This window comes from Crocodylus siamensis, chromosome 4, assembly GCF_052110815.1.
Source record: "Crocodylus siamensis isolate JL-2025a chromosome 4, ASM5211081v1, whole genome shotgun sequence".
Lineage (NCBI taxonomy): Eukaryota > Metazoa > Chordata > Crocodylia > Crocodylidae > Crocodylus > Crocodylus siamensis.
The window spans coordinates 164,050,511-164,069,600 of NC_143398.1; the positions used below are offsets into that span (position 1 = coordinate 164,050,511).

At 45.1% G+C, this 19,090-nt stretch overlaps 1 protein-coding gene across 1 annotated transcript in view; it reads right to left on the minus strand.

The window, feature by feature from the left end:
• CATSPERT (catsper channel auxiliary subunit tau) overlaps positions 1 to 19,090 on the minus strand; it is a 63,266-nt gene that overhangs the window by 16,682 nt on the left and 27,494 nt on the right. Inside the window, exons 8-13 of the mRNA XM_090044751.1 lie at positions 18,959 to 19,073; positions 12,276 to 12,345; positions 9,881 to 9,921; positions 5,487 to 5,858; positions 4,816 to 4,912; positions 4,385 to 4,431 (exon numbers count right to left, since the gene is read on the minus strand). Coding sequence (XP_089900877.1) covers positions 4,385 to 4,431; positions 4,816 to 4,912; positions 5,487 to 5,858; positions 9,881 to 9,921; positions 12,276 to 12,345; positions 18,959 to 19,073 — 742 coding nt within the window. The remainder of the gene's footprint in view (positions 1 to 4,384; positions 4,432 to 4,815; positions 4,913 to 5,486; positions 5,859 to 9,880; positions 9,922 to 12,275; positions 12,346 to 18,958; positions 19,074 to 19,090) is intronic.

A 19,090-nucleotide genomic window follows, 5' to 3' on the forward strand; every position in this document is an offset into this window, starting at 1 on the left:
GTATGTAGCCCCTCCCCTCAACTCTCCTGCCACGACTTTGATGTTCAGCTATCAAGAGAGGGGGTTCAGTGGATATCTTCTTGGAAGGGGTTCCTGACCATGGCAAGACTCACGATTACTCGGCGCAATATTCCACAGGGCTCCGCCTCCCCCACACCTTGTCCACTCGCCAACTGGATAGGTGATGGTGTGATGGTGGCATTGACCCCGTGGGCTTGCTCGCCGCTGGCTTCAGGTGAGGGCACCCACATCCAAGTGGGCTCAATCGGCTCTTGTCCTTCCTACCTTGATGCCTCAACCTTCTCTTTCTATCTCTTTGGTTTTCTTTAGAAAAAATATTTTCCTGGGGAGGGGACGGACGTGGAGCTGCCTCCTTTCCCCTGGCCTCCTACTGGGGGCTCAAATGCTGCCTCTTCCCTACTCCCTACAGGGAACTCAAATGCTCCCCTTGGTCTGCCTTCCGCAGGGAGCTGCAGTGCTTCCCCTGCTCTGCCTCCTACATGGGGTTGAAGTGTTCCCCCTGCTCTGCCTCCAGCAGGGGGCTCAAAGATTTCCCCTGCCCTGCTCACCGGTGTTGCTCTGGCTGCACCACTCCTCTTCCCCGCAGAAGCCTCAGCACCTCTGGTGTGCTGTTCACCTCCTCTCTCCTCCTCTGGCTCCCCCTCCCTGCAGGAACTGCCTGGGCTTTTAAACTTCTGTACCACAGCCGGTGCAGCTGCCGCAATTGGTCCAGCTATTCCCCATGTGGGAAACAGCTGATTAAACAGCCAGCATGACACCGGCTCGCACGGCTGCAGCCATGGTCCCGGTTCCTGCACTGCCAGGCTGGCAGGAGGTAAGTTTTCCCTGTGGGGGGTCTGTTTCAGGGCTTTGGGACCCGCGGAGCTTGCCTCTGCCCCTTTGAAACTCCGTGGGGGTGTGTCACCACCACAGTTGCCCAGAAAGGAAGGGCACTGTGGAGTGGAAGAGCCATGGAAGAAAGCAACATAGTTGTAAATGGAAATAAGATAGTCCTATGTACTCCATCTGGGAGCTTGGGTAAGGTTAGATGGAAACAATCAAAGATGGCATAGACTGAACAGCTTACATGTCCTGTCATGGTCATTTCCCCTGCCTTGCTTAGAAAGTCCTTTGTGGGTACATCTACATGTGCATTTACACTAGTTTAAATTTACTACTCAGTCAGTACCAGTGCAGTAAGCGAGATTAGGCCAGTGTCTACACATGCAGGTGTTAAAGTGCATTAACAATGTATGTGGACTGACTTGAAACTAAAATTAGTCCAAAGTCAGTCCGCACACAGTGTTACTGTGCAGTGAGGTGTCTACATGTGCATTTCAATGCAGTAAATAATTAGGAGTAAATCTGATACCTGCATGATGACACCTGCGCAAATTTGATACCGGCATGATCAAATTTACATTTAAATCAGCATAAGTCAACATATTTACTGCATAATACAAGCATGCATGAGTAGATGTGCACCTGTACTGCACAGTAATTTCAGTTACTGTGCAGCAAATGTGCATGTGTAGACATGCCCTGTGAATGCTATTGTTGCCATCCTCTGCCCCTTTAAGTTTTTAAGAAAAACCTTGGGGTAAAAGACCCTTGCAGGAAAGCAAAAGGAAGAGGAGAAACCCCCAAATACACACACAAAAGAAAACAAGGTAAAAAACAACAACCATCACATCCATTCCCCTAAAAAATCCCTTGTTAGCTGCCCCATTAGGAATTGGCACTGGTTACCGGTAATCAGGATTTTATGCCTAGAGCAGCCCTACCTCTAAATTAAGCTTAGCTGGGGAAATAAGCAAAAATGCCTTCAATCTCCTACTGCTCAGAACAAAAGCCCTCTGGTACACACATATACACACAGTGTCTTCCTCAAAATACAGAATACAAGTACCAGACAGACAGACCTATACCAGCATATCCAGTAACTGCCTCTGATTGAAGGATTGATCCTTACTCACCTAAACACTCCCTCTCAAACTTCCCTGATACTGGTTGCATTTCAGTTAACTTCTACAAGGCACAAGAAAAAAGAACTTAGGGTCAAAATATAAAAGGTATTAAAGATGGATTGCAGGCATTATTCAAATATTCATGACAAATACTGAGAAATAATCTGCAATCTGGAACCTCTGGAATTCTGTATATGCTTAGGGTAGGCTTACTTTCCTAATCTAAATTCACATCTACACTAGGAAGTGTGGATGTGACTAGAAGATCCCATCATCTAACTGCCAGCTTTACAATTTCACTAAATGTATATACACTTTGTTTCCTTTGTGTCATTTTACCAAATGGTTGGAAGGAAAGCATGGGCGTAGTAGCTAAGCATCCCAGTTTTCCCCAAACCACTGATTGGCCTGCTGCCTTGTGGTTCATTTTTTCAGCGTGTTGTGGTAATCCAACCCACCTCTGTAAGGGGCTTGGGTTCAAGCTCCCACAATCAATGTTCCCTCTAAGGTATAGCAATCTGTAAGCGCGCCACTTCAGTCTGTTCCTGAATTGGTCCCACCTCCCCCTTTCAGCACGCACCAGGAGAATGCCTGCATTCAGGAGCATAAGACTAGAGGGACCTCCTGGGAAATCCCAGGTGGGGCCCCTACATATGCTGACAGACAACTGTGCAAAGGGGTCCACAACATTCACTCCAGCCCCTTTCACACACTGTAGATCCAGGGCAGCCCCTGCCCCAAAACCCCACTGTGGGCCACAGGATGGGAGCGGGACACACAACAGGAGCACTGAGACCTTTACCATGCCAGTGGCAGGGCAAGATGTGTTCAAACAGACATAGACAGCTGACCATGCCCCATGCTAGAGGCAAGCAAAACCCCCATAGTCCTTGCACCTGGGAAGTCTCTCAATACCTCTGGGGGCACCAGCACCCCCTCTCCCAGCCCATCTCCCACCTCTGGCTGACCAATGTCCAGGGCTTAAAACTGAGAGGGGTGGAGCGAAGCAGAGTGGCCCCTGTGCAGCCAAGAAGTAACCTGCCACTTGTAAGTGTCTCGCACTGGGCCTGGTGCCTCTGCCACACTCCATGCCCAAAATTTATAGGAAGCCGCAGCCCAGCTCCTTTCTGGGCAGCTGTGTGGCATTAAAAAGTTACTGCGCGGCAAGATTTTTTTATTGTGCGCAGCTGTGCATACGCGCAGCTTAGAGGGAACCTTGTCCACAATTCCCTTTGTTCTATCACCAAATGTTTTCATTTTACTTTTTCATTACCAGCATTTCCCTTGACTCATTCCACAAATTCTTCTTGCATTATGTTTCAAGCTTTCCGCCATTTTGCTGCCAAACAGATTAGTAAAGATCCTGTATCTATTTTAAATTCTTCTGTATTTGTGGAAGTTCAACAACTGCTACATGGCTGCTATTCATAAAGGAGTGACAATTAGAAAACTGGAAGTGGATGGTGCAGACAGTCAATGCAAATTGCTGGGTGTTGCAGACATTCACTAACCATTTGCACAAGCTACAGTAGTGCTTCTGAGTGCAAGACACAAGCACTAAGTGGCATGATCAAAATGTGCTGTAAAACTAGGGCAATCAGCACTATGGCTGAAGAAATACCAGATACAGAAGGGCACACTTTTGGAGCTGTGTGCTCAAGCCATACAGCATAAGAGAAGTAAAATGAGAGTATTTAATGGATACCAAAATTTAATGGATTTGGACTTTGTAAAGACTAACTAGTTCAACAGAAAGCAAATTTTGTGGCAACTGAGTTCACTGACATTTCCCTACCATACTCTGGCCCCATTTCATTTGACACTACCCATCCTGAGGTCACCTCCCAGACTCAGGGTAAGATGATAAAGTTTTGCCTTATTAACTCAACACATTTTCTGATGTACTTGCCATCTCATGGCTTGCCCTACCTTAGCCCACAGATTCAGGAAGTAGTCCAGTTTGCTTTGAATGACAGCCAACAAAACTGCCCACCAAAGACAGACACAATTACAAGGGATGCCCATCATTCCTCAGCAGTGGACCTTGACAAACCAGGGACTGCTGGGTTTGCCATACTGCACCCATCAACAGCCTAACCACTTGTCCTAGACACACTGAATTTGGCAGTGTCAAACCTACAGAAACACTCCTAGCTAAGTATCAGGATTTGAGTTTAAGGGACACTTCAGAAAGTTTGAAATAATCTAAAAAAGATGTATAACCTTCTCTGTGTCTTATGATGAAAAAGTCAAAAGTCTGAGATGGAATTTTCTTTCCTGTACTACATAGCCTAAAATGAATGATTATATTAACTTGCAAGTTATCTATCTCATCATAATCTTGAAAGCTGTATCATCAGGTTTCAAATATCTGTATTTTATTGAATCTATATATTCATAAATGGGATATTACTTACTTCAATCTCTTTAAGAGGGAACTGCTGCAACTTTTTGGCCATTTTACCTAAAAAAGAATGAAAATATAAGAATGTGCAATGAAAACATGCTGTCTCAGTTATTTTTAAATTTAGTTTTTATTTGGGTACTCATAAGACAATATAAAAATAATTTATTCTCAAAAACAAATAATTGTTTTGATAATCTCAAATGTTTATATTCTTATGGATACTTACGGAAAATATGGAATAATAAAGTATATATAGGAAATATATAAACTTTTCTTCTGAATGTGTCACATCCAAGTTAAATACATTACTCAGATTTGCAATACGTGCAAGATAAATACTTTCTTCTGTTCCTTGAAGACTTCTGCCACATTACATATGGACTCTGGCCTTTTTGGATTACCAACAACTATAAATAAAAAGAAAATAAAGGTTTTTTTTACCTGATGGCTCACTTACGATGATCACTGGTACACTTTCAGAACTCACTGAAACCTGGGGACTGATACGTGCTCTCTCTGAAATACCAGAGGCAAAATCCTGAAAGAAAAATTATGGTTTCCAACACTAAGTTACAAAATGTCCAAAATTTTGGATTAGGATAATGTTAATTTTCTAGCATCACACAAACAGAACTTTTTACTTCCAAATGCTATTCTCTGAAGATATGATACACACACTATTTTGGATCCATCCAACTATACAAAATGAGGGAGGAAACTCTCAAAGCACCAAGCCACTTGGTAGAGGGAATCTCATGTTTGACCCCAAAGCAAGATAAGGATGGCTATGGCTTTGGCCTCCAACTACAATTACTTTCAGAGGGACATTAGATTACTTTCACATGTGTAAAAAGTTATTTAAAAATGAATACCATGACACCTACATTACCGATGCCTTAGTACTGCCTTAGTACTGCAGAAGAGCCATCCACCACTATTGCAATGTGTATGTCAGAGAACATTTATGACTGGAAATGCATTTAAAATATTTATATATTTTTCTCTTAGCATGTAAACCATCTGGGAGAAACAAAAAAGGTGAAGCTACTGAATTAAACTTCTTATTGTGCTGATATAACTGAAAAAAAAATCTGTACTTTGTTAGGCAATACCTGAGAATGTATTACTGGATGATCTTCTAAATTTATAAGGTCAGTTCTAGTTGGTTCCAGAACACTTATTTTTTCTGTGTTAGGTTTTTTTCCCAGTTCTGTTTCCCAGTCTGGAACTACAGAAATAACATATTCTGAGTCCATAGGTTTGAAACAAACTGAAGATGTCCTTTCCAAATGTTCCTTTGGGTTCCTAATTAATGATTTTTGAGAAACACTTGATGTGGATGTTATAACTACTGCAGGAAGAGGCTGAAGTTTTGGGTCAGATTCTGCATATTCTGAGGAATCACCATGATGCATTTTGTCTGTAGTTTTCAGTACTTTCTCCGAAATTCTGAAGGACAGATTTGAATAACCTTTCAATTTAGTCTGTAAGTAGAAAAAATAATCATTTAATCTCTGTTAGTTACTAATACAATTTAAAGGTGAAAGGCCAAATGCAGTCAGTGATAAGGCAATTTCCACAGAAATTTGGTGCTAATTTCAATAATGAGATAAATGTTAAGGTAAGCAATGGGTGCAAACTGGTATATTGCAAGCGGTAAAGAAAATTAATTGTACCAATCTGGCAACTGGTAGCTGTGAGAAAGAATCACGATTTTCAATTTTAAAGGCCATATTCACTTTTATAAATTTCTACCAGTACAACAGAAGAAAACTCGATCAATTTTGTGGAGAAAGGGAAGACAGAACAGTAAAAGCACTTAGCAAGCATATGCCAGTTAAGGTAACTTCCTTTTTTTTAACATTCACATAGTGCCACATAGGCTAAATTCAGCCCTAACTGAGCAGATGCACAACTCCAAACAACTTTAAAAGGAGCTGCAACTCTTGAGATCTTACACCCACAAAATATTAAACAGTGAGTGCATCTATACGGGATGTTTACTATGCAGTTGACTAGCTGTTCAGTAAACATTTTAGTGTCTGTAAGTGCGCCCCTATTAGACTAGAGTAAATTAATGTACTCTGCAGCAGGATAGTGCTTGTAAAATACATATATTATCCTGCTACAGAGGAAAAAAGCCTGTAGATGCTGTCTTGGTGCTGCCCTGGGTGGCTGGGGCATGAGGGTGCTTCAGTGCGGGGGCTGCCTGCTGGCTAGCCCTGCACTAAAGCATCCTCATACCCCAGCCAACCCCTCTGGCAGCACGCTGAGCTGGGGGGAGAAGCCCCCCGGGCTGGCAAGCTGACCCCACAGGCTCCCTGGCAGGTAGGGCTGCTCTGACCCAGGTCAACGTTCTGCACATGAATAAACTATGGAGCTTATTGCTCCAGACTTTATTATTTCTGGGCACACATTCAAACAGCATGCCTGGGAGCAATGAACTTCAAAGCAATAAGTTCCAGAGTTTATTCATGTGCTGTAATGGCACATGTAGATGAGTGCAATGTAAACTACATTCATTGTGCAAACCAGCAAAATACTAAATCTGTCCATTAGTTTGCTACTTCTTTCAGTTTAATAATCTGCATACCATTTCTGTAATAGATAAACCTGGCCTAAAGCCTGCTTTTTTGCATAATGTATTTGATTTTTTTATGATAAAAATTTGAAAGAGAAAACAACCAAAAACTTACACTTAGACAGTACCTTAATTATTTGACTTCTAAATATCCAACATTATTCCAATCAAAACAGAAGGCACAGAAAGGAGATTAAGAATATATAAAGTTAAAATGTGGCAGAATTACAGTATTTCTATTACAGTTTGGTCTGCTCTGAATGAAGTTTGTTGCTAAGTTCCCAATGACTTAATTGGGGGCAAGATTGGACCTCTAAAAAGGATGAAATCAGTCAAAACTGGCATTTTTTTGAATATATTGATTTTTATTAATTTGAAGCATTGCTGGCTTAATTTTCTTACTTTGAAGAAACAGTATTATCCTGTTTGCAGGGGGAAAAACATACTGAAAAATGAATGACAAATACAAGGCATCAAACTTGCATACAAAGCAAATGGTTTCCAAAAGGATCCCATCAACTAACTAGAAGCTGATGACTTCTAGGAAGGAAGGGAGTATTTGTTATTTACTTGTTTATGCTCCTGACATAGGCTGAGCCAGTTAAGTATTCTGCCTGTTAGGTACCTGGCAAAACCTTTAAGCCTGATTATAAAGCTTAGAAGTAAGAGATGAGAGTTTGCAACAGATTGTATGCAAGTGAATGCAAGGATATGGCCACAAAAGAGACTAATTAAAGGAGTGACTTGAAAAGATGAGATGGTGAAAGAAATCAGGAGAGAAATGGAAAAGACTGAAAATATATTAGAGCAGTTAGAGCACACAAAGTAGAAAACATAAAAGAGACAGAAGTGGAGGAAGAGAGAAAGATAAAAAGGAAACAAATACTAGAAACAATGTAGGAAGACATCACAAGCAAGTCCAAGGAGGTGATCCTTCCCCTCTATGCGACAGTGGTCAGGCCACAGCTGGAGTACTGTGTCCAGTTCTGGGTGCCACACTTCAGAAGGGATGTGGACAGCATTGAGAGGGTCCAGAGGAGGGCCACTCACATGATCAGGGCAAGGCAGGTCCTATGAGCAAAGGCTATGGGACCTGAACCTGTTCAGCCTCCACACGAGAAGGCTGAGAGGGGATCTGGTGGCCATCTACAAACTGGCCAAGGGGGACCAGCACTACTAGGAGTAATGAGGAATAATGGCCATAAGTTGACTGAGAGTAGGTTCAGGCTAGATACCAGGAGGCATTACTTCACAGTCAGGGCAGCTAGTATCTGGAACCAACTTCCAAGGGAAGTAGTGCTTGCTCCTACCCCGGAAGTCTTCAAAAGGAGGCTAGATAATCACTTAGCCAGGGTCATTTGATCCCAGTACTCTTTCTTGCCATGGCAGGGGGTCGGACTTGGTGATCTGCTCAGGTCCCTTCCAGGCCTACCAGCTATGAAACATGACCAGAATGACCTCTCTGCATGGGGCCAGGAGGGAATGTCCCCTCATCCCCCACCCCCCCAGCCCAGGGGTCGTGACTGGGGTGTGCCAGTGCTCCTGCTGGGATTTCAACCTGGAGATTCCTGGCTAGAGGGCCTTGCCCCACTTCTCAGAGTCAGACCGATCGTCATATCTGGGGTCAACAAGGAATTTCACCCCAGAGTCAGATTAGTATTGACTGTGGGGGTTTCTGCCCTTTGTAGCAATGGCCCTACCTCACCCACAGCCCTCTTCCTCGTATCTTGAGTATATATTAATAAATTTTATAGCAGCAGGACACTGGCCACTGTAGTCCTCCTACTTTGCCTGTGTTGCTAGGGTGTTATGTCTTGAGTTTTATGTCAGTGTTGATTATGTAGTTTTGCTAAGAGGTTAGACAGTGGATTTACATGGGAAGTTTTGGACAGGGATGGCTCAAGCAGGGACTAGAAGGCCTCTGGAAGTCTGTCCCTTCTAGTCATGAATGATGTGTGCCCCCAGTGGCTGGGGGGGCACAGCTGTGCTGGCAGCAGCAGGAGCTTGGTAGGGATGGTGGTAAGTGTGGAGCTCCTACAGATGCTGCCGGCGCTGGCGGTGGCGGTGGGGGGGAGGGAGGAGGGGCGACTGCTGACCAGGGGTCAGCAACCACCCACAGGCACCTCTGGCAGCAGCAATAGTGGACTGCCCGCAGACACTTCTGGCGGTGTTGGCAGTGGGGTGGCAAGTACCTTTTTGTAGGGGGTGCACCGCCACACTTGGGGGGGTGCAGATACACCCCCTACACGTCAACCCTGTTTCCAATCTTGCTATTCCTTAACTATGATCATCTATTAGCAGTCAGAAAGCAAGTAACAAAGCAGGAGACACATATACACAAGTTACATTTTAAAAAATGTATTGGCAATATATTACAATAAATAGTGTATGCCTGTCCTGTTCCTTTAAGCTGCTGTTTGGGAGTGAAATGGCAAAGGTCTTTTTTCACCCTGCCTAGTAGGTGTCAGACAAGTATTTCCAATCTTTCCATAATATATACAAACAAATTACTTCCAGTACCCTGCAGTAAAAAATGGTAATCAGAGTATACTGCTGATGGAGAAAAAAAAGTTTGGCCAAAGACATGGGAACAGAATTCTATTTGTGTAAAATGTGTTATGAGATCTCTAAAATCCACACAAGATGAACAGTTTCTCTCTTTTCTGTCAAATCTTCCAAACAACTAACCCCAAGCAAAAGAAAAAACTACCCCTGCTTCAGTCAAAGGGAGTTTTGCTATTGGCTTTGATTTTGATGACTGAGTAAAATGACAGACTTAATCCACCTATCCCAGCTACTGCAAAGGACAGAGCTAAACTGACACCTGCCAGAATCTGCAGAAAAGGTTATTTCAAAGCCTTATATATGAACACTGACAATTAATTCAATTAAATACGATGAAGTTTTAAGAATTAAATACCTTACCTCTGTTTTACACAGATCCTCTCCCTGTAACTCTGAATAAACTTCAGATAAGGAAAAAACAATCAGAGATTGTTTATCATGTCAATGTTTGTAATATAAAATGCAAAGGACTACATAATCAAGTAAAATGTGTGCATTTTAATTATCATCAACAAATTAAAGGAACAAAATCTAATTGCATGAAATCAGTAAAAAGACTAATTTGCTTTGGAAATTTTAGAACCTAGCTAGATCACATGATGACAAAATCCCGAACTTCATGGAATTTCACCCAAAATCATCTACAGGCCTGTTAACAATACACTCTTTCCTTCTGAGATTTGTAATATTTTACTCTAGAACCTTTATTATAACAGTAGCAGACAAACATCATTTTCAGTGATTGAACTCTATATTAAGCTCAAAATGACCCTTAATAACAGTAATTCACAGGGTGTGTCCACACATGCACTTACTCCAACCTAAATTTACTTTGGTGTAAACTACTCCGAAGTAAGCATTTTTGGGCAGGCATCTACACATGTGGGGATTAAGGAGCAGATTTGCTGCTCTTTGCACCAAGTTTTCTCAAGCCCTGCAAAGGACCCCTGCCACCACTGAGGGGGTTCCAGGCTCCCCCTGGGTGCTAGCCCAGGGCTGGCAGGCAGCACCTTGGCCAGGAAACAGCTGCAAGGGGGGCTGCCTGCTGCCAGAGTTGGGAAGATGTCCCCTCCCCTGGTAGCAGGGAGTTCCTGGCTCTGGTTTCCCGATTAGGGTCAGGGGACTTGGAAAGAGCTACAGGGGAGGGGGTAGGTCCCCTGCCCTGAACTGCCAGTCTTGTGTATCTGGCTCCCTGATTACGGGCAAGGGACTTGGAAAGAGCTGCAGGGGAGAGGCATGTCCTGTCCCCTGCCCTAATCTGCATCTCATGTATCAGTGTCTCTGCACTTTAAAAAGTGGTGACTAGGACATTTGAACTAAAGCTTGCTCAATAAGCTTTAGTTCAAGAACTGCTGCTACCATTTTTAAGCATGGGGGTGCTGATATAGGAGATGCGGCAGTGCTTTAATTAGAGCAGCTTTCAGAGCCACTCTAATTAAAGTACTCCCTGGTCCCCCAACCCTGAATCACATGTAAAAGTGCCATATTATTATGAATTAGCAGTACAAACTTGGAAATGCATTTCACAGGTTTGAATGAAAGTTTCTACACCACAGAGATTTTCCCTAAATTACATGGAAAACCAATTTAAGGTTGAACTAACATCAACATTTAGACTGCATGGTTTCAATCTGATTAGAACTACTTCTATAATCTAAAATACAACTCTTTTATTATTATATGGGTGCATATACATGTGCAAATATGCGTGACTAAATGTAATGCTTATTAAGCTAATGCACATTAAGTAATTTTTGGAAGGTGTCTAGTGCGCAGAGATTTGGCACTAAAATCAGTGTAGATGAAATGTGTAGATGAAATGAAGGAAATGTACACGACACTTTGAAGTGGGTTAAATGCTTCTGCACTGCTTTAATGATGTTGGTATTTGTATGTGTCAGTGGTGTATTGCACAGTAATTCCAGCTGCTGTAGCAAATTCAGTGGTGTAATGTGCCTTATGTGACTTGGGGCACAGCAAACTAAAACTCTGAGAAGGAATTGTAGTTTGCTGCCTTACAGCCTTGGAATGAAGCACTGGGCTCCGTGCAGCTCAGGGGCTCTGCAGGAAGCCCATGCAAACAGCCTGGCAGCAGTCCAGGAAAGCAGGCTCTGCCAAAGATCTTTTTTTTTTTCCCCCTGGAGCCTGCCTGCCTGCCTGCCTGCCTGCCTGCCTGAGTTGTGCAGGGACCCAGTGCTTTCCTCTGCAACTGCAGTGCCCTCCAGGACTGCTTGAGCTGGGTGCTTTGGGCGGGTGCCATTTGGGGGGGGGGGCGTGGAGCCACCGCTGCAACAGAGGGAAGCACCAGTCCCCCTGCAGCCGAGGGACTGCTCTGCTCACCAGCGGCTCACCCTCTCCTTCCCTCCCCGCCACCAGAGGCAGGTAAGTTTGGGTATGTGCACAGCACAGGGGTTTAAAGGGCCTTAAATTGAAGTGGTGGTTTGCATTTGCAAGTATCAAATTTAAGTGCAATTAGCCTAATTTTGCCATTTTTAATGCACATTAAGGGCACGCATGTGTAGACACGCACCTGTAATGCACAGTAAATCAGGATAATGTGTATTAATGCATCTTGTGTAGATGCGCCCTAGTATTTATAACCATTTCCACACTGGTCAAACATTTAAACTAATGAGCAGAGAGGCTGACTTATTTTGGAGTTGTAAAGGTTTCTAAGGCACAACAACTAAAAGTCTGGGCATTGCCCTTGCTACTCTCTATTTTAAAATATATATAATTGTAATGTTTTCCAAACCTGTTAATGTTCTGCTTCTTTCCCCAGAAGTTTTTTGCCTCTTTTCATCCATTTCCTTGAAGTGAAATGCCTAGGAAAAGTGGAAAGTTTAGTTGTAGGTTTTTAGAGTTCTACATTATAAACACCAAAGTTTGGCATTCAGTTGCTTTTGAGTGACATTTTGTAAACTTTAGATGGGCGTGTCTACATGTGCATTAGCATACTCTAAATAATGCACATTAAATCTAGTACCACTGACACGTTAAATCTCAGATAGCTCTGCACTGTAACATTTCATATACTGTTAATAACACTAGGAAAAACCCTTTATAACAATGAACTGATAACAATAAACTGTAGGAATGCCAAACACAACAAAAACACACAAAGAAAGTCTTCCTTCTTGCTTGGGATGCTTCAAGCCATCCAGGTAGCATGGAGAGCAGCTTCCTGCAGCTAGGTCTATGGAAGGGAAGCGGTATAGGGGGCAGATTGAAGTCCCCATGGTGAGGGAGGGAGTGGGGCAGGGACTAGAGCAGGGGTGGGCAATTATTTCAGATGGAGGGCCACTTACTGAGTTTTGGCAAGCCATTGAGGGCCACATGACAGACATCCAGGGGCACATAAATATTAATTTTCTTAATTTTTTAGGGGCTCTGTGGGCTGGATAGAATGGCCTGGTGGGCCACATTTTGCCCACCCCTGGGCTAGAGGCACTGCCCAGCCAGGGTGGTGCATGAGGCCTGGGGCCAGGGTGGGGAGCAGGAAAGAGCCAGAGGGGCAGGGGGGCAGCTCCCTGCCACTGAGCACACTCCTGAAGGGTGCATGGGGAGGGGCACATGCTGCCCCCCCAGATTTGTGCATGGGACAGGGGCAGATGCAGGCTGCCCACAGCAGGCTTAGGGCTCCCCACCCTGTTGTCCTGCCCCAGGGAGCCCTGTGTTGGCTGCACCACCATGGCTAGACACCTCCTGCCTGCATGGTAGCAGCGAGGGTGGTAGCTGTGTGGAGTTGTACCCACCACTGCTGCTGGGTGGGCAGGAGGTGCATAGCCAGCATAGGGCTCCCGGGGGAAAGGCAGCAGGGCAGGGAGACCCAAGCCTGCAGGAAGCAGCCTGCATCCACTCCCACTCACTCCAGCCATGCTGCTCTTTGTGGGGGGTATGTGAGGGAGAGGAGGAAGAGGCAGGCATGTGTCCTGCTTTTCAATTTTGAAAAGGTGGTCACCTTAGGGCAGGGGTAGGCAAAGGTAGGCAATGCTTTTGGCCAGAGTGCTGAAAAAACTACAATACTACCTTTTTTGTTGTGTATTCTTTTCTTGTTAAGCATGTTGTGATAACAGAAAGAAAGAAGAGAAAAAGAGGAGAAAGAAAAGGGAAAGGAATGAGAAAGAGAAACAGACACACACATGCAAACACACAGAGAGCAGGCACATGCACACACATACACCCAGAATCAGACACACGTGCACACAAAGACACACATAACTGGACACATATGTGCAGACAGAAACACACAGAACCAGACACACATGCACACGTGCGCATACACATACGCACACACGTGTGCGTGCAGCTGGGCTGTAGGACAAAGAACTTGATGATGTCTTGGGCCCTGTGCTTCCCCAGGGTGCCAGTTCACTGGCTGCAGCATGGCCTGACAAGGCCCTGCCCCAGAACCCGTCCATCAGCCAGTTGCCTCCTCCCTGGGGGCACGAGGGCAGGGGGTGGAGATGCTGCACTGGTTCAGGCAGGGCCCTCTGCCCCAGAAGCTGCGGCCATGTTGCACTGGGAAGGAGGCAGCGCAACAGGCTGGGAGGGGAGGAGAGTGGGGGGGGCAGCACAATTCCAACCCCACCACGCAATCTCAGTGCCTCCAAGTGAGCCCAAGTAAGCCGCTGCCCAGCCCACCTCTGGCCATGTGCGCCAGGTTGCATTCACTGACAGGGTAAGCCACCACACTGTGCTCACTCCGCTTATTTCCCCATCACTAAGCTGCACCTGCTGGAGGTGGCCCCACCCCTGTGGCCCGACCTGTCCCAGCCCAGCACCCCCATGTGGCTTCCTTGGCTGAGGCTGAGCAAGGCCAGTTCAGGCCATGGGGGTAAGGCTGTGAAGGAATCCTGTTCCAGCCTCCTCCTCTCCCTGCAGGTAGTTTGTTTCCCCCACTCTCTCTCGCCTATGTGTCTATCACTCCAGCTGCTAAGCAACCCACTCTGCTTATGTGCCTGAGGACAGGTAAGAGGGTGGGAACTCAACCCCTCTATTGTTTTAAGCACTGACCTCATGGCATGGGGTAAGTGCTGGAAGATGAGGTCAGAATGGTCATTCATAGATTCATAGAATGTAAGGCCGGAAGGGACCTTGGAAAATCATCAGGTACAGCTCCCTGAACCAAGCAGAAAGATAACTGGGGGCCAGGTAACCCCAGAAAGGTGACTGTCTAGTCCCCTCTTGAAGATTTCCAGGGTAGGTGACTGCACCACCTCTGGATGGAGCTTATTCCACAGTCTGAACACCCTGACTGTGAAGAAGTTTTTCCTAATGTTGAACCTGAGTAGATCTTCCAGGAGTTTGTGACGATTGCTCTTGGCTTTCACCTCGGGTATGTTGGTGAACAGTTGCTCACCAAGCCCTTGATGTACTCCCCTAGTGTAGCAGTAAGCTGCTACCAGGTCCCCTCTCAGCCTTCTTTTCCTCAGGCTGAAGAGTCCCAGATCCCTCAGCCTTTCCTCATATGCTTGCCTTTTAAGACTCTGATCATACGTTTGGCTCTTCTTTGGACTCTTTCAAGTTTGTCCATGTCCTTGTTAAAGTGTGGTGGTGCCCAGAACTGGACGCAGCATTCCAGCTGTGGTCTCACCAGTGCTGTGTAGAGTGGAAGAATCACCTCCTTGGCTTTGCTGTAGATGCATCGATTGATGCATGTCAGAATATTATTTGCCCTACTGGCTATAGCATCGCACTGCCAGCTCATATTCATACTGTGGTCTATTATTACCCCCAGAACCCTTTCATTTGTGATGCCAGTCAGTTTGGTACCATCAAGTTTGTAGGTGTGTTGGGGGTTGCTTGTCCCAAGGTGGAGCACTTTACATTTCTCAGCGTTGAACTTCATCATGTTCCCATCCGCCCAACTTGCAAGGCTTTCTAGCTCCACCTGTAACTGTAACCTATTTGCAAGTGTCACCACGCTTCCCCATAACTTGTTGTCATCTGCGAACTTGGTCAGTGAGCTCTTCATCCCCACATGCAAATTGTTAATACAGATGTTGAAAAGTACTGGACTGAGCACTAGCCCCTGTGGGACATCGCTGCCCACTTCTCGCCAGGAGGACACAGACCCATTCACTACGACTCTCTGGGTCCTATCCTGCAGCCAGTTTCTTCCCACCTGACTGTCTTGGAGTTAAGACCATAATCCTCCAATTTTCTTGCGAGGACATCATGGGATACTAGATCAAAGACCTTTTGGAAGTCTAGGTATACAATGCTAACCTGCTCTCTCATGTCCAGGTGGTGAGTTACCTGGTCATAGAAGGAGATGAGGCTGGTAAGGCAAGACCTGCCCGTGATAAAGCCATGCTGGCTGTCATTCAGAATCTTACCTTCTGCAGGCTTATCGCAGGTCGACTCCTTGAAGAACTTTTCTAGGAATTACCCTAGGATGGAAGTTAGGCTGATTGGCTTATAGTTACCCGGGTCCTCCCCCCTGCCCTTCTTATGGATGGGCACAACATTGGCCCTCTTCCAGTCCTCAGGGACCTCTCCAGAGTACTATGAGTTGTGGAAGAGTTTTGCCAGGGGTTCCACAGTGACTTTGGCCAGCTCCTTCCACACTCTCGGAAGATCATCCGGTCCCGCTGACTTGTATATGTCTTATTTTATTAATTGGTCATACACCAATTCTACAGCAATAGTAGGAAGGTGATTATTCCTACCGTGCTCATCCTCTACTTTCCTGGTGTGGTTTTCCCCTTGGTCTGGTGAAAGATCAAGGCAAAATAGTCATTCAGGAGTTCAGCCTTCTCCTGGGTAACCAGCACTCCTGAGTTGGTGAGCAATGGCCCTGCACTCCCATTTGTTTTCCTCCTGTTTCCTATGTACCTAAAGAAGGACTTCTTGTTGTCCTTGATTCCTGTTGCTAATCTAAGTTCGGTCGCCACTTCAGCTTTTCTTATCTGTTTCCTGGAAATGTGGGCTGTTGTGGAATAGTTCTCCTTAGGGCCCGCCCCCAGCTTCCATTGTTTATAAGCCTCTTTCTTCTTTATTAAGAAGACCATGATCTCCCTGTTTAGCCAAGAGGGCTTCCCAGCCCTTCTGTTACCTTTTCTCTGCATGGGAATGGACTTCCTTTGTGCTTGAAGGATCGTGTCCTTAAGGAACAACAATTCAGTGCACATCTTTTGCCTCTGGTCCCTGGTCCTGCAGCACTTGCTCTGCTAGTGACCTAAACTTGTTGAAATTTGCATTTCTGAAGTCCAAGACTTCAATCCTGCTATCCGATTTTTCTGCCTTAAACTGAACAGTGAACATGATAGTTTCATGGTCACTGCCATCCAGACTTCCCCTATATTTAAGTTGGTCACCAGGTCATCTCCTTTGCCCAGGACCAAGTCTAACAGAGCATCACCTCTGGTTGGCCCATGTACCTCCTGAGTCAGGAAGAGTTCCTCAACACAGGTCAGGAAGGATCGCTACTGTTTCAGCTTAGCCAAGTGTTTCTCCAAGGAGATGTCTGGATAATTAAAATTGCCCATGAAAACCATGTCACGTGCATGTACAGCCTCAGTCAGTTCTTGGGTGAACTTTAGATTGAGTTCCTCCCCCTGGTTTGGTGGTTTTGCTATGCCTGCACATGACCACCTACCAAGCTCCAACTGTCTCCCCATGGGCACCAACTTCTGGTCAACCCCCTTCCTGGAGCACACCCGCAAGCCTGGGGTAATCGCTGCCACCACTCAGGGGTCTAATCTCTATTTGGGCCCTGTGCCCCCTGAGTACACAGGCCACAGACTGTGAGGGTGGTTGGCTCACTGCAAGAACTTGGGGTGCTTCCTTAAGCCTTAAGCACAGATAGTAGCTTCCCCTAGTTAGCCAAGCATAGGGAGCATAAGGCATAGCAAAAGAGTTCCTTAACTACCATGCCTTTATCACCAATGCAGATGAAAGTATCAATTTAAAAAAAACAGTCCTGCCAAGCACCTTCATATCTGATCTCACCTCTTCCATGAGCCTGAGGTTTAATCAGCCTTTCAACTGAGAAGAAGTCCTTCCTCCTGCCTTGCCTCTCCTACAAGTCCTTTTTATACAGAACAAGCATGTAGTCTCTCTGCAAAGGACAAAAGTCTGCCCATAAAAGCAGGGTCTTTCCTTTGAGCCATGCATTCAAAATGAGAAGCTATAGGCCCACCCAGTTATGCTTGCTTCCTTCTCGTGAACGCTTTTGTGCAGGAAGTGTACTGTTCCATGACAATGAGCCAGAAACTGAAATTTAAAGTCTATAATCCCCAACAGTAGTCTTGATAACCCTTAGACACCTCACCTAAACTGAGGTGTCAAAGATCTTCCCAGATGGCTACAACAGGCTACTGGGTGCATCTACACATGACACTACATCACTGTAGCAACACACTATGATGATATAGTGTATGTGGGCAAGAACCGTGATGCTACAGCTATGTCACTGTAGCAACGTGCTCCTCTATTATAATGTGTTGCTATGGCAATGTATTACCTAGAAATAACTATGTGCGGCATGGTGCAGTATGGGCTGCATGGTGCTGTATGGGCTGTTAGTATGCTGTCTTTTAATACTTCCAAAAGGAAGTAGTAAATGATGGCACAGTAATAACAGTGCCACAGCAGCATGTGGAGATGAGCCATCTATGAGACGTTTAGACCAGTAGTTCTCAACTTTTTCAGGGTCAGGGCAACCCTCCATCACTTTTTTGACTGTGGCAGCACCCCTACTTGAAAACCATTGTTGGTGCTGCCTCAGCTTATCTGACTATTTCTCAACTGGGTGTTACTGGCTACAGATAAAGTTGCACTATGTGCCTGCTGCACAGCCATTCCAGGAAGGGCTGTGGCATGTACATGTGCTCCTCCTGCATCAGGGCTCTGATCAGCATATAGCTGGCAGGAGATGTCTCACGCTGTATAGCACTTTCCGGTCTGGCTTCTCCTATGCTCTTCCCGGAAACAAAGTTGAAAGTGTGGAACTGTCCTGCATGCCTGTTTCTGGGAGGAACATGGGAGAGACCAGACTGGGAAGGAAGGGCTACAGCCAACTCAGTTCCAGCCTGCTTTAGGTCAGAGCCCTAATGCAGCACAAGTGAGTGCAAGGCAGTTTTATTTGGCTGCTGTGGCAACAGCACCTGCATCATGGCACTCCTGAGGGAGGCTCGTGGTACCCCAGCCAAGAACCACCTGTTTAAACACACTGAATGCACTATATAAAATGAATTAAATACTTTCATACTGACTTACATTACTCTATCACAGAGGTACTCATATTATCTTCAAAAAAATTATAAAACTAAGCAATTTAGAATTAAGGATAAATTTAAAGAAATCCTAAAATGGCTATGCATAGATAGGGAACCAATCGTAACTCTTAACTGTTTTTACAGGTAATGTTTTACCAACAAGAAAATTAAACTACTATATACACACAATACTTTTTATGTGTTCTGTAGTTACCATATGCTGTCCTGTGGTCATTTTAGGTCCCTTTTTCATGATGAGTTCATCTAAATACTCAGCTTTTTTGTCCCAGGTTTTTAGTGCCCGATATTCATTTTTCATTTTTTCCAGTCTAAAGAGAAGAATCAG